The 17252-nt window shown below is 37.9% G+C and overlaps 1 protein-coding gene across 1 annotated transcript; it reads left to right on the top strand.

Moving 5' to 3' along the window:
* The first annotated feature begins 3441 nt into the window (after positions 1 to 3441).
* Positions 3442 to 13117, top strand: LOC149003691 (selenoprotein O). Its single transcript, XM_089137502.1, has 8 exons — positions 3442 to 3852; positions 7416 to 7525; positions 7863 to 7919; positions 8011 to 8310; positions 8960 to 9207; positions 9631 to 9937; positions 10032 to 10305; positions 11857 to 13117. Exons 1-8 carry the CDS (start codon positions 3538 to 3540, stop codon positions 12109 to 12111), a joined length of 1866 nt encoding a protein of 621 aa, XP_088993628.1. The 5' UTR covers positions 3442 to 3537; the 3' UTR covers positions 12112 to 13117.
* The last annotated feature ends 4135 nt before the right edge of the window (positions 13118 to 17252 follow it).

The following is a 17252-nucleotide window of genomic DNA, read 5'->3' as shown; positions in this document are numbered from 1 at the left end:
GGGCACGCATAGTCTGTGCAAGTACCAAACAGTCATGTATCGCCCATCCAATGGCCTAGGTGGATAGGCGGATGCTCTTTTTGGGCAGATAGGATGTATATTCAGATTTCGGATCAGCTCCTCTGACGGGGAGCACTTTGTGCTCCCCGACGGGTTCCCGACCACACAAAACAGTGGGGCCTACGATGAAAAATACTTTTTGGAAAAAACAAAAAATAAAATAAAATTTCATCCGTTGGCCCCACTATTTTGTGTGGTCGGGAACCGTCGAGGAGCACAGAGTGCTCTCTCTCCCGACGGGGTGAGGATCCGGATTCGAAAGAAGTTCACAATTTTTGAATGAGTTATGTATAGAAACTACACAAGTGCACGTGGCTAAATCTCATACTCGTTGAGAGAATCCTTTCAATAAGAAAATATAAACTCTGCCAAAGGTGGTATGTTAAAGCGGTTAAAGATCCAACTTCCCTATGGGAGGTCTTGGGTTCGCACCCACTCGGCGGCATTAATATAAAAAAGCTCCCTTTACGATGTAAATCGTGGTACGCGCAAGTTGACCCGGATGAACCTCATATCCAAAAAAAAATATATATATATATATATATATATATATATATATATATATATATATAATATATATATATATATATATAAACTCCACATGCGACGTAACATTGTCAATACTTAAACGAGCAATGGGAAAGTTGATAGAAATTTGTTTTCTTTTTCTTTTTGCAAAGTATAAAAAGCAAAATAAAAATCAAGGTTTGAAAGAAAAACATTCTTGAGAGTTGAGTTCGCATCGTTGAAACTCCATGCCGTCTTATGTTTTTTTTTTTTAAAGCTTCGATGCCTTAATTATGCTTTTTGTTTAGTTACAAATTCTACACTAAATTGAGTTCCTCACACTTGTATCCATCATTTTCAATTAGTATTTAATTAAATATCATCATGAATTCAGGTAAATTTATCTTACAAACAATTTTTTTTTCTTACAAACATATTTGATATATTTTTACTTATACTTTACACCAAATAAAATAACTTTTTTATATTGCAGTATAAGACTAATAATAATCTTATGTGGTCGTTTGGATAATTATTTTTTTTGTTTGTGTGGTGAAAATAGCTTGGAATACCATCCTAATTGTTTTTTGATAAAATTAACATCACATCAATAGCCGTTTTGAGAAAACATGTGTAAGGCCTCGCTAATTGTATCATTTGCTATAATGATGCTAAGGATAATGAGCATTTGTTCTTCTATTGCCATTTATCTAGTTCTCTATGGAGAAATGTCCTTGTTTCTATTTGACCTCGCTCCCATCGCTGCTTTGTGTTTTATCATAATTGGTATTGGGTAGAGTAACTTTTAAAGTTTGTTATTCTTTTGTCATTTCTCTAGCTCTCTATGGAGAAATGTCCAGGCCTCGCTCCAATCGCTGCTTTGTGTTTGATCATGACTGGTATTGGGTATTGAATAACTTTTCAAGTACCTATATTTGTGATTGGATTGGTAGTCTTTAATTGGTGCCATGGTCTACCGTCCGTGGTTGGAGCTTATGAGATTATGTTGAACTTTCAAATCTCGCTCTCTTTATTCAATTTGGGATGCTATTCATTTGATGTATCATCTAAGATTATATATATAATCCATTCCCCGGTTGTTGATTTCCCAATAAACAAACTCATTGTTGTATGGGGGTACAATTCCCAATTCCATTATTCTATCTAATCATTTTCAATTTGGAATTTTCTTGTAGTTAGGTGTTTCATTTGTTTTAATTTAATTATCTATTCATTAAAAAGGAAAGAAAAAACTATGTAAAGCTTACACAGTTGAAATACGAGAAAGGTAATCTCATACCATATTACTATTATGGAAACACAAACTAAAAGAGACGACTACATCTTCTTACCTAAAAATATCCCTACTCATTCACTTGATAAACATAATTAAACGATGTCAACAAATGTAATTTTACATTTTACAAATTTAATAAGCACGAATTGAAATAATATTAATCACTTCTTCTTCTTCTTCTTTGATTATTATTATTGTTTTTTCCATAATTAATAATTTCAATTTAGAATTTCAATTCGTAGCAAATCTAACCCTTTGTGTTCTAAAATAAATATTTTATCTTAGACCTAATGCTTCTCTCTCCTTCACTGAAAAACCTTTCGTCAACTTAAGAAAATAATCATGAAAATCTTTACAAAATGCTTTTTCGATCTTCTTTGTCTATCACAATTTCCATGCATTGGTTAGCATTGTCATTGACTCCGGATTATCTAAAATAAAATATTCATTTACGACTCACTATTTTTATCAATTTATAATCCTTCAATCTTCCTTTATTCAATCTATATATTTATATATTATTATAAAGTAAGAAAAAAAAATGTAACTTCCAAAATTCCATCATTTATCTTTCCTTTGAGAATTGAGAACATTATAACATGCTTCACCAAACCAAGACCTTCATCCAGCAAGAACAATACGAATATACATACAACGATGATCGTGGTGTGTTTATAACAAATGCCATCCTACCTCATGTGATAAATTTTTTGTAATTTATCTTGAAATCAATGATTATTCTACTGCTAGCCCAAACAATAACTTTAAGTTATTATCGTCACCTTTACGAAGAGAAGCCTTGAAACATTGTCATCATTGATTCCATCAGACCATCACCAACTTTGCCATGAAATAATAGAAGCTGTTATCACTGAACTCTTTCACAAACTCATATAAACCACATAAAAGAGAGTAGATGGAATCTATGGCAGGGTTGAGAATAAACTTAACAGCTTCACATTTACTAAAATTAGGTCTTTAGATTTGCTTTTCATTTTTGTATTCTTAAAACATAAAAGATTAATCTATAAAACATGTTTATTTTAACTTATTCCTGATAAACATTATTATAATATAAAAATATTTACGGGTAGCTCGTAAACTTTACATAGGTCAAGGCGTCAAGCTTAACTGCTCAAGAACCATGGTATCTTATTGACCTTTGATTTCCGCATAATATGAAATTATTAAAGGGTAGATCATATCCCAATTTTAAAATATGATGTGAGCTACCTTTTTTGCCCTTTTTGGAATTGAGGTTTATCCAGCATCATCGGGGGATAACTTTTTGTTAGCACGGTTATATTAGGGCTTTTTCTTTTTTTATTCTTCTTATTTTCATCACCGTTAAAGATTCCAATCAGAGATCTCGATTACTTCTGTAGTCTCGGCCGGGCCGGAATGGCATTGGTCAGATATTGGCTTTTCCAAACATGGTCCCACTGTCTGAGCGGTTAGGATCCCGAGCCAATAGGGATGCTCTCGTAGAGCGCAGCAGCCTATCATTTCACTGCAACAATGGCCACCTGCAAAGACCAATCGCATGTTTATCGTCTTCTATGACCCTGTGGTTCTGATCTGTTTGACCGACAGAGAAAATGGACTTCGGGGTTAGTAACGTACGTACCCAAACAACGGTGGAAAGTAGAGAAAGGGAAAAAAGAGAGTGAACGATGCTAGCTCATTTATCAAAACCTCTACCAAGTTCTTCGCGCTTCTTTTCTGCCGCCTTCTCTTCGCTACCACCGAAGCTATTACCTCGTGTTACTCCGGCGATTTTTCGCCGATATCGATCGAGATCTGCTATTTCAATGGATTCTTCTTCTGCAACTGACGCTAATTTGTCGGTTGAGTCGGTCACTGAAAATCTTAGAAACCAGAGTCTAGGTGAAAACAAGCCTCGGTTGAATCTCGAAGATCTTAATTGGGACCATTCATTCGTCAGAGAATTGCCTGGGGATTCCAGAACAGATTTGATCCCTCGACAGGTAAGAAGTGCCTTTGCTTTTTTATTTTTTTAAAGTCTTATTTACTTTATTTATTTGGAATTAGTAGATCATGAATCGATTCATCGGTCTTGATTTATGATCAATGGAATTATTTGATTGAGAAATGAAATCGCTACCAGAGCGAAGTTATTATTTTTAAGTTTTTGGCCCCTACCGTATAGAATCCCCTCCCGGGGAAATCATACTCTAGCTACTCCTTGGATCCTTCTGTTAGTTGAATATTTTTTCCCCAGTGGTTACGGGAGGGAGAGGGATTATTAAATATGTCCTAAGTAATTTACTTTCACGATGGTTGGCAACATAGTTTTATGTTCTTGTAGTTCTGCTTGAGAGGTTCATACTGGGAGATGGGGAAAAAAGAATCATGGCTTTACTAATGGTCGTTGGGAGTCTGGATGTGCTTGAGAAGTCTTCTGTTGTTATTTAGTTACTCTATTGTATGAAGTTTTTAGATAGGTCACCCTGTGAATGCTACGTGCAATGCCTGTCCCGGTCTCTGTTAGTTGAGTTGGATACGATTGGTCTGATAATAAATTATGTGCACCGAAACTGAGTGCCTGGTTGGAAGTCAGATGCTGTCCTAATGAGCTGTTGGTAAGACTAGTGGTTTTTTGGCTTCCATGATTCTGTGGTTATAATTTATTTATTTATTTTGGGGTAAAGAAGGATATTCATGAGAAAACGGGGGTGTGTACAGCCTTTAGCCACTGTAATGCAGAAGTCGAGCTCATTGGAAGAGGGTTTTTTCTTATACTCCCCTGTTTTTCTCTGGATTGTTAATCCATTCGAAATGCTATCGAATGACCCTTCTGATTGCCCCAGAGGAATGGACTTGTATGTGTTACGAGAGAAGCAAGCTGAATAGCAATGGAACTTTCAGTCATTGAAACATTTCTATGATGGAGTCACTAAGTTATCCTTTGGTTATGTCTTGTAAGAAAAATAGTGCCGCTTCTACTCATGTTTGAGGGTGCATTCAGGATCTTTAGAGAATTAGTAATTGGGCCACATTCCATTTACTTTAGGAAGGAATATGTAAATTAGAGGCTTCTAACTGTTATAACCACACTTACGGCTAAATTTCTTTTGGTTTCTTGTTTTTGCAGCATTAGTTTTTAGCTTCTTCTTTATTTAAGTCTTTTATTTACTATGCACTTAAATTCTGTTTGCTTTTAACTTCTGCTGGGAACTACTCATTTGATGTTCATTTAGGATACTCCCCTGGACTATGAGGTAGGCTTGATGCCATATCTTGCTTACTTAGATCCAGCTGTGCAGTAAAGTGCTTACCTGGGGTGCTGATCGTATTTTTTTTCTGAAATCTGCAAAGTTCATAGAACCAGCAGACATGTCTACCTTTACCCCCTGAGGCTGGAATTTTGGTCTGAAGTTGATCAATCGGAGGCCTACAAATACTTTAGTTTCTTCAATATCTACAGCTTATTTAATACTAATCTAATCTCACATAGGGTATCTCTTTTAGTAGTGCAAGGTTTTGCTTAACCTGACTTGTGGTAACCCAAAGGCTTGAGTTGGTTTTATGTCTGTCCTGCATTGCTTGGTTATTCTCATTGTCTATCATGGATTACTTCTGATACCAAGCTGGTGTAGACCTCAGAGGAGCCTGCTACTGTTAGCTTCATTGAGAAATAACTAGAAGAATATGAAGAAGGGGGAAGCGGAAGGGGAAAATTAGACTCACACGATCAGTCAATCACACACACAGCTTCAGCAGCAAACTTCGATATTCAAACTCAGAAACTGAGAGTTCCTCCTATAATTAGCGATTACAAGAATAAATAGGCAATAAGCGACGCATAAAAATAAAAACTTCTCCAAAACAGAAACTAGCTGACATAGGCAACTGCCATACTTAGCTAATGCTGAGAAAGATGTGCCTACTCACTTGTTACTACCTGAGCAACTATAGTAGTTGGAACAAGGAATAAATAAGCTAATACTTTTCTTCCCCCTGTTGAAATAAATAAACTGATACTAATATTACTAATTCCAGCCTTTCTCAGACCAGAAAACTAGTTAAGGCCCAGCACTTGGTGTGGGTTTCCAGAGTGAATTGTGTTGGTGCAGCCAGTCTTAAGAAGTACTGCATCATTACTAGTCTTCTTATGTTTTCTTGGAGTAATTGTTGTTTTAAATTGGATTTATGCATGACAAGCCTAGAGACTATGAATTACTCAATAGACCGGATAATTGAGTTTTTTTTAACATGATCCCCCCAACTTCGCACCGAAACTAGTGAAGCCCCCCTCCCCCCCCCCCCCCCCCCCAAAAAAAAAAAACCCCCAAAGGAAAAAAAAAAGAAAGAAAGAGAAAAGAAAGAAAGAAAGAAAGAAAGAAAGAAAGAGGCAAACCTTACAAGAAGGCCCCCATGTTAGGCACTATAAGGACTGCTTATTCATAATGATTGAGATTCAGAATATTTTTTATATGATCAAAATACCCCTTATGGGTTAAAATGACCATAATGCCCCTTAACTTAGGTTCTATATCCAAACCCATCTTCTTCCTTTCTTTCTTCTACCACCGGACAGAACTCAACCTCCCACGCTGCTTCGCCTAAACCTCCACCGTAGATGCACCACAATTGATCCAGTTGTGTGAATCATTTATGCAGAACTGGGCAGCTTGAAGAAGTAGTAGCTGCTCTTGATTCCATTGCTAAACTTGGGTCAGGGTGCAAATTAAAGTGGCCTGAGTCTATTTGAACTGTTTGAAATTTATTACTGCTGGAATCAGGGCGATGTCTGCCATCAAAATGTGATTGTGAGGTAAAAGGAGGAGGTCTAAATCAGGTGATTTTTGGAAGTAGCAGATCACGAATGTGAAGCTACGCAAGAGACCTAACCAAGCTCGATCTTGATGGAGGGGACTGAGCTTTTACTTCCTTGCATTAGGATTTTATGGATCTCTAGCTTGGATCTCTTTCTAAGATCTTCTTCTCTCAGATCCTTCTTCGGTTCTGGGCTGTAGGGAAGGGAAGGAGATAGAAGGTAGAAGAAAGGAACAAGGCAACTGTTTCTTCTTGCATGCTTCTTATTGTCTTGTTCTGGCGTTGAAAGCAGCCTAAAAATTTGAATGTTAAGCTCTGTTTGCTCAGCTAAAAGACACTGTTGCAAAAGTACTATAAATAATGAGTGAGCCGTAATCAAATCTTAAATCCTACTTTTGTGTAGTGGTTTTTGATAGATTTCGATAAATCTGTGGTAGTTTTTGGGAATTGAAGAGAGTATTTCATATTAGGTTTTAAAATTCATTTATTGAGTCAGGGTAAAATGGTAATCTCCCCTCAACTGTTAACAGCCAAGTGATGGTGTTAACCGTGGGGGACCTTTTTGTAGGTTTGCCAAGTGTGTTTTTTGTTTTTGTTTTGGGGGGGGGGGGGGGTTGGGGGTTGGGGGTGGGGTGGGGTTCACTAGTTTCGGTGCAAAGTCCTGGGTTGGGGGGTGGGGTCGGTTCATGTAAAAACTCTTGAAGTTCTTCTGTTATCTCATAACTCAACTACATGTCTATCTTTTACTCAGGTACTACATGCTTGTTATACGAAAGTGTCCCCATCTGCTGAAGTGGAGAACCCTCAGCTTGTTGCATGGTCAGAATCAGTTGCTGAGTTGCTTGATCTTGATTCTAAAGAGTGAGCATCTTGTTTGTTGGAAGTTCAAGTCTCGCTAACTACTATTACTCTACATAGCAGTGTCAAAATTTATCACAATCTTCTTATGGCTGGCAAATAGATAAACTTGCCATGTTATGGCTATGCACTTGAATTTTTGTTCATTCAAGACAGATTTGCATTCTGTGCTGGCAACTCCATGTATTCTAGCAGAGTTAATAGCAATAAACAACTCTCTTATATTGATTATGGGTGATCAATTTTCCATTGAGTTTTGTAAAATTTTGTTTCTTTGTGAAATAATGCATCATTAACAATAAGACTAACTGTGACATACTGGCACACGCTGGGGTTTCAGATTTGGAAGACCAGATTTCCCTCTTATATTCTCAGGGGCATCTCCTCTGGTGGGAGGGTAAGTTTCAGAACTTGTATTTACTTTCCCATTGGACAATTCCATTATTTTTAGACTACTTCGGCTATGCATTACATCTCCACTTTTGAAGGTTGCCTTATGCCCAATGCTATGGAGGACATCAATTTGGCATGTGGGCTGGTCAGTTGGGTGATGGTCGTGCAATTACTATAGGGGAGCTTCTGAGTTCTCGAGGTGAGAGGTGGGACCTGCAGCTCAAAGGTGCTGGTAAGACTCCATACAGTAGGTTTGCAGATGGCCTAGCGGTACTGCGTAGTAGCGTCCGAGAGTTCCTCTGCAGTGAAGCAATGCACAGCTTGGGAATCCCAACAACCCGTGCGCTTTGTCTTGTCACAACTGGAAAATTGGTAACCAGAGACATGTTCTATGAGTAAGTCCTAGAAGGTCTGAATTTGCTGGCTTTACACTTTCAGAAAAACATTATTGACAATTTTACATGGTTAGGGTTCTTTTATTTGTTCTGCCCTCTTGAGCCATCTAAAAGTCTTTGGTTTTACGGTTTTACCTATCATTTGAGAGGAAGTCATTTCCCTGAATTAAGCACGCACCAAGTGTCTCCTCTAGTGTGGTCTGATTTAAACCCTTTGTTTTCTGTTACAACTGCTTACTTAGGAAAGGTGCACAACAACGTATATTAGCATTTTCAATGGTCAAATCAAAGTTGCACCAGAGTTGTCAAATATGATTTCCCCAATTCAAAATGCTGTATCTCCCTGTGGGGAAACACAACTAGGTTAGGTTCACCACATATTGGATAATAATGTAAACAGTGTGTGGTAGAAAATGTGAGCCCCAAATTGGGCCATGGAAAAAAAGGAGCGTTTAGAAAGCTTTACAATGCCCCACCCTCAGGGGGGGCACAAGAAAAAAAAGAAAGGCCTGCTGGTATAAGTGTTTTGCATTCATTTCGACTTTGTACTAGAATTGATCTCTTGACAGGAATTGGTTGAACCCTGATTTTGAAGGTCAAGTTATTCTGTTATTGTTGCCCAAATCTTGATGTTTGTTTTCCTTTGCAGTGGTAACCCGAAGGAAGAACCTGGTGCAATTGTCTGTAGAGTTGCTCAGTCCTTTTTACGTTTTGGTTCATACCAGATACATGCCTCCAGAGGCAAAGAAGACCTGGATATTGTTCGAGTTCTGGCGGACTACACCATCCGGCATCATTTTCCTCATATTGATAAAATGAGTAAGAGTGAGAGCCTCTCTTTCCAGATTGGTGATGAAGGTTCTTCAGTTGTGGATTTGACATCCAACAAGTATGCAGGTGACTTTCTTCTTCATGTATTTCACTAAGTACTGGTCTTACTACATACAAAAGGTTTAGGACTTCAGGAAGTACTGGGAAGTTTAAACTTTTCCTGGTACTCCATAAATTCATCAGGGAACATTAAGCGTCTCAGCCCAGTGTGTTAAGTGACATTTAAATGTGGAGAACATATTTTATATCCTTGCATCTACTTCACAACATGGGAAGGAGATGACCCTGAACTCCAGAAAGACTGGGGAACAGGAGGAAAGTAAGAAATTCTACCTTGGATAAGAAAATGTAAGAACTTCTACATTAAATAAGAAAAACAATTTGGTTGCCTCATTTCTCATGTGCACAAGTCCAGATTTATGCATGAAAAAGTCAGATTTCTTGAGGATTCCATATTAACAGTCATTTTCTTCAAATATTGGATATCAGCTTGGGCAGTTGAAGTTGCTGAGCGAACAGCTTCGTTGGTTGCCAGCTGGCAGGGTGTTGGATTCACTCATGGAGTACTGAATACTGATAACATGAGTGTGCTTGGTCTCACCATCGATTATGGTCCCTTTGGCTTTCTGGATGCTTTTGATCCCAGTTACACTCCCAATACTACAGATCTTCCTGGGAGAAGATATTGTTTTGCGAACCAACCAGACATTGGCTTGTGGAATGTTGCACAGTTCACTGCAACTCTATCATCTGCAAATTTGATAACTGACGAGGAGGGAAACTATGCCATGGAGAGGTATGTTATTACAATCTGACACTTGGGTTTAATGTCTAGATATCTGAAATTTAATTGGCTAACATTGATGATTCTGTTCTTTGATTTTTAACAGATACGGAACAAAATTCATGGATGAGTATCAGGCTATAATGACCCGTAAACTTGGTCTGCCAAAGTACAATAAACAGTTAATCAGTAAACTTCTCAACAACATGGCAATTGATAAAGTTGATTACACGAATTTCTTTCGGTTGCTTTCTAATATCAAAGCGGATCCTAATATCCGAGAGGACCAGCTGTTGGTTCCTCTAAAGTCTGTTTTACTGGATATCGGCAAGGAGCGCAAAGAGGCATGGATTACCTGGGTGAAGAGTTATATTCAAGAGGTACAATGATTTGGTTGTGGCACTAGAAATTTCTTGGTTCTCTTACATTGTTTTCTTTCCCTATGATTTTGACATTCTTCTACAAGTCAAGTAGCAAAACCTGTATGGTCCTTAACTCCTTATTAGCATTAATGAAGATGAACAGCCTCAAAATAGACAATGAATTGCATTAAATATGCTTCAGAGTTTTGGGATTAAGTGCATTTTGGTGGAAACTTTCTTGCACATCTTTCTGCATAATTTGGGGTGGACATGTGCACATGTTTATCTAACCCTGCCCCCAAACAAACCATGTGTTGTCTATTCTTTTTTTTTTTTTTTTTTTTTTTGGGGGGGGGGGGGGGGGGGGGTTGGGTTGGTGGTGGTTTGGGTCTTATGAAGGTGGAGACCTTCCTCTTGGGAAAATTTCCTCCACATCCTTTTTCTCTCCTTTCTGCATGAATTTGTGTTAAGTACATGGACATGTCTATTCAATCATGGCCCACACCATAGTAAACATGGAAAAAAGCTTGATGTCAGCAACCACTGTTCATGACGTCATCACTCAGGCGGATTCTAGAAGCATTTAAATCCACGAATTCCAGAGCTTTTGAAGTCTGGAACCATCCTTAATAAATAGGGACACCCCCCTACATTCGGGACATCCTTCAGAAGCCTCTTTGGGCCTCCCCTACTCTACAGCTCTAGCTTCTTCTTTGGGTTGAATTCTTGGTATTCAAGAGTGCTGTATTTAGTAAGTGTGTGGAGTAGTTTTGACTGAGTTTTAAAAGCTCCAAGAGTTTGGAATTCTTGTGCAGCCTTGTAGATGTGATTTTACATAACATATGAATGTATCTTTGCAGAGGGTGGACCTGGTTATAGCAGTAAAGGTTGCTTGTTGTGACCAAGTGGTCATGGTGTTTTGAGTCCAGAAACTGTCTCTGTGCAAGAGCAGGGTCGGTCAAGGCTGCGTAGATGATGACCCTCTCCATACTCTGCAGCGGCTGAAACCCTGTGCACTGGATATTCCCTTTTAATATGAATGTATATTTGCAGGTTTAAGGGAGACTCAGGTTGTTTTGGGAATGGTGTTATTTATTTATTTATTCATTTTATTTTTTATTTTAAATAAAACATGTGTTTGGCAGAAGAAGATAGTTTTCTTTCTTTCCTTATGTTTTTTGGGGTTGGGGGGGGGGGGGGAAACTCACATTATAGTTGTGAAAGACAGACCTGACTTGGGGCGCATGTCTAATTGGTGATATTGGTTATAAAGTAGTTTTTTTTTTCTCTCTTTTTTTGGAGGAAGAAGGGGGGGGGGGGGGGGGTTTGGTCTGTCAGGTTGTGGATCTTTTAGGTCTGGTCTTTGTCTAGGACTCTACTGTTCTGGTGTTTTTGGATATTCTTCTTCTTTTTGGTTGCATTGATTCCCCCCCCCCCTGATGATATAAAGATGCATTATTTTTTCTGCCCTAGGAGTTGTATTAGCTGTGGGTCTGTAATAGCTACATGTTAGCCTAGATTCTACCATGGCATCGATTCTTCTCATTTTTACCTTTTCTGTTCTTGAAGCTTGCTGCTAGTGATATCCCAGATGAGCAGAGGAAGGCTGAAATGAATTCTGTGAACCCCAAATTCATTCTTCGGAACTATTTATGCCAAAGTGCAATTGATGCAGCTGAACAAGGTGATTTTGAAGAGGTCCGTAGGCTTCTAAAGGTTATGGAGCGGCCATATGATGAGCAAGTGGGAATGGAGAAATATGCACGATTACCGCCTGCATGGGCTTATCGGCCTGGTGTGTGCATGCTGTCATGCTCTTCTTGAGTGGTATGCCTGCCAGATACAAGTTTTTCACAAGAAAATGTAACTTTTGTTGTATATAATAGTTGAAATTCAGGTTGAAATTAAGTTTGAAGATGCCTCTACCCACTGCAGAGTTGTTTGCGTTAATGTCAGCTATTCTTTAGGCCACTGTAGCCAGTCAGCAGTGAGCTGCGGCTGCAATTGAGGCTACAATTGTTTCGTCTTCAACACAAGTGAATGTGAGCATGCTGAGTTAGATTTTCACAACCTCAATTATAATTAAGGTTACTTTCTGTGAAGCTGGACTCAAAGATGGAAGGGTTATTATGTCAGTAATCACGTCAGTCAAATGAAGCTGTGTTGAGGGATCAGATGGTTGCTGAGGTAGATTCACTGAGGTGTGGTGCTTTGTAGCGCTATTTGAGAAAATATTTGATGGCTTAAATGATCTCCTGGTGAGAATGAAAAGCATGCCATTCATGGTGCTCGGCTACGTATATTGTTAATGATTTGTGGGCAGGTTGAAGTTATTGGCCAGACTGTTGATGCTCACTACATGAAGCAAGCAGGCTAGGTTTTCTGAAATCATACCAATTTCTTCTCAGGTTTTTGTATGAATCATGATTTCAGATCTGGTTTCTTTGTTGGTTTATGGGTTGCATTCGTTAAGAAGCAGCTAAAACTAACAAGTTGGAAGAATTGCAAGTACAGGCTAAAAAATAAGTGTGTTAAAATGCCGTTTTGAGTTGGTTTGGCAAGATTTTTCTTACCCTTGTTTTTCATGTCATGTTTACACATGCTGATAAAAGCTACTTAAAAAATGATTAGAATGAGGTCTTTGCCCAAAATCTTCCGTCTATTATCCATCACGGATTATTTTATTCTTTTAAATAAAAATAAGTTTCTGGTAAATACCAAAGATATAAGAATGAAAAATTGTCAAACAATGATAACGAGAACTGATACTAAAAAGACCTTTTATAAACGCCTTTTCTGGAAAAACTTGTCGGATTTTTATTTTCAGGTTATGGACTGAGTTTTCGGTTCACTTTCTTTTCTTTTGGTTTGTCTTTGGGAAACCAAGAAAATGCCAATAAACAAACAACCAGAAAGATTTCTCTAGCAGCTGATTGCTATTGGAGTAATCCAAGTACAACAAAGAACTGTTTGAGTTACTACCAAAATCTGTAGGTATATTTCCAAACCTAAAATATGCCTAGAAACCAAGAACTAAATTGGTACTAAATCACAAGGCCATGATAGTTGCCTTGGCATAAGCAACAGATTAAAGAGTTTATTGCAGTCTGTCCAAACTTCCTTAATCAGAAAACCTCGTTCGGAACCTGTTTTCCGCCCTTCTAAGAGTCCTAGCACTGCCTCCCATCTTGAATTATGTCTCCCAGTTCTCCCAGCCTAGAAGAGGCACCGCCTGTCCCTTCCAGCCGCTATGAGCCACTTCCCAACTTCCTCTGTCCTTCTCTGTAACCTGAAATAATAAGAGTTCCTTGCTTAGTAATATTCCATTTAAGAGATTTTGGATAGAGACTTCCTCTCTTAGTTGGTCGATGCTTTCAGTTTCAACATGACATTGTCTTCTTTTGGGTGGAGATACATGGAATTTTTAGAGCCAGAAAAGAATAGTGTAGAGTCATACCTGGGTCTCTTTTTTCCCTGCAAAAGCAACTTCATTCCTAGTTTTCCAAATGAAATAGAAAGACATGAGTTTTCTATTCATCCACAACTTTTGCTAGTTGGATGAGATTTTTGAAAGAGGGAGCCACGGTGAAAATATGCTTTTTCCATCTACTTACCAAAATGAAACATTCTTATTACCATAATATTCAAACATAACGTTTCTGTAGTTGTATTTTTCTTGTTATTCAACACCATTGCACAAGAAAAAGAGGGTGTGATTGATATAACTTGCAAATGGTTTTTGATATATTAGGCCGTTGAGTCTATGTTAGATCTCAAATGTATGTGAATCATGGGAGTATTTTTTTTGATATATTAGGCCGTTGAATCCATGCTAGATCTCAAATGTATGTAAATCATGAGGGTATTTTTTTTTGAATGAATAAAAAATTCGTTACAAAAGGAAAGAAAGCGAGAGGGCAATACAAAAGAAAACCAAAAGGATTCAACATACTGCATTTGAAGCCTTACAACAAACCTAGAAGAGTACACATAAAAGAAGATACAATGCAGAGTAATAATGGACCAAAAGACAAGGCCAAGAGATCAAACTCGACTGACTCAAACCTAGAGATCTAACTATTCTTTTTCTTCTTGACTTGGCAAGGATTGCATGTGGCATAACATCAAATTATAAGGATTTCTGGACCTAGATGCTTCTATAGTGACCACAGCAGTATCACAGTATTCAAAAGTTGTAGTAACATGGCCAAAGAGAGTTGCTTCAGGCATTGCAGGGCTGACAAAGGATTCAGAAACTCTAATATCAACAATCTCAAAACTAGAGAACAAAGAGGATGTACTAGGTGCAGAATCTTCATTGCTAGCAGGGTCTTCAACATAGTTGATTTCATAAGGGCTCATGATGGCTTTCAAAATGGTGAGAAAGAAGTAGGAAGAAATGAAGACAGAGGAAGAGTAAGTGAGAGCCAGGAGGAGAGACGAGTAGAGAGACAGAAAGAGATGGAACGGGAGAGAGTGAGAGAAGGAAAAGAGAGACAAAACAAGAGAGAAGAGACTCGTCAACACAAGAAAGAGTGCCGGAGGGAAGAGAGGGAGTGAGAGAGGGAAGGAAGAGAGAGAAGAGACCATAGAACAGAAGGGAGGGAAGAAAAAGAGAGACAAACAAAGAGGCCACCTTAAAGGAATCTCCTGCTCTGAGCCCTGACCATCTTTGAACCACGGGGGTATTGCATCTATGGAACTATAACTTGTAGTATCAGTTTAAATCAAAAGAAAAAAAGCAAAACAATGATACTAATTGCAGCAATGAAAATAAAACAATGTATCTGAAAAATCTCAGACTTAAATTTTTTAGGGCTTCTCGACCTTTGTTAGCCCAATGCATCTTGACTGATCTCCTAAATTAGGTTTTTCATATTCTCTTATTTAATAATTTGATAAGCCTAAGAATTCCTTTCATTATATTAATCGATTATATGGAAAAAAGAGACTGAAAAGACATTATTAGACTAAAAAATGATTAGGAGCCATATTTGGATTCATTAAGGAGTCATTATATAGCATATCTGGAAAATCCACACAAACCATTCGCGGACAACAAAATTAACATAATCTGAATGCTTAGGTTGACCAAAGAAAAAAAGACAACTTATAAAAGCATCAATATTATCACTAAAATTAAAATATATCGTTCATTTTATAACTATGGAAGTCCGGAATGGTGGTCATCTAAATTTAGGATTTATTATCCTTCGAGAATTTCGAAAAAGTGAGAGTTTTAAGTGTAATTCTTCATCTTGTGAATCTTTTCATGTCAATCACACAAAAGCAGTCGTAATTCTATGGAAACAGAAAAACAACTAATCTTCCAGACTGGTAAAGACTATGTATGATAACATTTCACTATCTATTGTAGGCTTAGAAATACTAGAAAAAACTTTGATACCATGTGTAAACTGTGTGTGGATTAAGATACTAGTACACAGATATATCAATAACCATGTTCTTTATCGTTTATTCTCATACCAACATACTAGCTCACGGAATTCGTGAAAGTATGAGAATGTAAGCGAAGAATCCAGATGAAATCTACCCAAAAAGGGGTCCCACAGTGTATTCACCGTATGCTTCACGTGCATGCGTTCATGTACGCTCGTATATGTAAAGATCCACAGGACTCCCAATTTACATCCTCTATAAGGAATTTTTCTTTCAATCTATAAACTCCTTTCCCATTTTTGCCCTACTCGCTCATATTGGTTCAATCATCAGTAAGTACCCTCCCTTGTCTCTATAAAACTTTCTCCTTTCTCATCCATCAAAAATTTCTCAAGCATAGATGAGGATCCGAAGACAATACTTGAAGAATCTTGCAGCTTCTTCTGCAATGGAGTCTGAGAAGACATCTAAGGAAGTCTCAACACAGCAAAAGAGAGATGACAGTAGATGTTTCTCTGTGGTTGAAGAAAACAGACGCATCACTTGGTCTGCTTGTTATCTGTTCAAGAGTCAGTGCCGCAGCAGCAAAAGAGAGAGGGCTTATGATCGGAAGGTAAAGATTGATAGCGATGTCACTGGTTCAGTTTACTCTGATCTTGTTGACAGGAAGAAGGGGAAGAAGAGGGGGAGGAAGAAGGGAAGGACTGTCTGCAAGTCAAGCCAAGTTCAGGTTTTTAACGTTTAATATATATCACCATTTCGTTTTCCTTCATCGAGACATTATCTTTCCTTCTTCATCCCCTTGCTCATGCATGCTACCATGAACTTTGACTAAAGTTTATTTTGATCAAATGTAATTGACTGTTTCTAGGCACTTCAAGGAGGAAAAGACAACAAGAGTAGATCTACTTCGATTTGCAGAGATCAAATGTATTCTCTCTCTCTCTCTCTCTCTCTCTCACACACACACACTCACTCATGCACAAACTCAAGGTTATACTGGTGTAGCCGAACTGGTCATCGCCAATGCCTAACTGATGCGATCTCGATTGTGCATAGATTTAAAAACATATTGATATTTTATTGGAGCCGGGTATCTGCTATGCTCATTTAATGCGTCAGATTTAAAATTTAATTCATCCAATTGAAGTTTAGGCTTTGTTTGGTATGCATTATTTGAAATCTCTTACGCAAATTTAGAACCAAGAACCTATTATGTAAATGTACTTCAATATTTCAAAAAATCTAAATTGGATCAATCGATCAGGTAATTTGGATCAGAATATGTTGCGATAAATTGATCCAGATTCTGGATGGATTGAATTGGCTAATTCAAGGGTTTTTGAGATTGGACATTTTGGTTTTCAAATTGAAGGGATCAATTTCGACCAAAAGCTAAGACTATCTATGAGGTGTGTTTCATTTTTTTGGGCACTAAGTAGTAACATGTTTCCCTTACAATCTTATAGGAACATATGTTACGCGTATGGAGAAGGCAATGGTATGCCAATCTTAATCTACTCCCCTCCTTTCCAGGTGTTTCATGTCTTTGTACTCTTTCATTT

This window comes from Hakea prostrata, chromosome 10, assembly GCF_041222555.1.
Source record: "Hakea prostrata isolate BN-2017 chromosome 10, UWA_Hpros_2, whole genome shotgun sequence".
Lineage (NCBI taxonomy): Eukaryota > Viridiplantae > Streptophyta > Magnoliopsida > Proteales > Proteaceae > Hakea > Hakea prostrata.
Note: the sequence above shows the minus strand (reverse complement) of the source record. Positions and strands in the feature narration are given on the sequence as shown.

Bases quoted from the DNA above. Each gene is read 5' to 3' on its own strand.
- LOC149003691 (XM_089137502.1), top strand. From the start codon at position 3,538: ATGCTAGCTCATTTATCAAAACCTCTACCAAGTTCTTCGCGCTTCTTT. The intron at 7,920-8,010 runs GTAAGTTTCAGA...CCACTTTTGAAG, and splicing joins GCATCTCCTCTGGTGGGAGG to GTTGCCTTATGCCCAATGCT. The intron at 9,208-9,630 runs GTGACTTTCTTC...ATTGGATATCAG, and splicing joins GACATCCAACAAGTATGCAG to CTTGGGCAGTTGAAGTTGCT.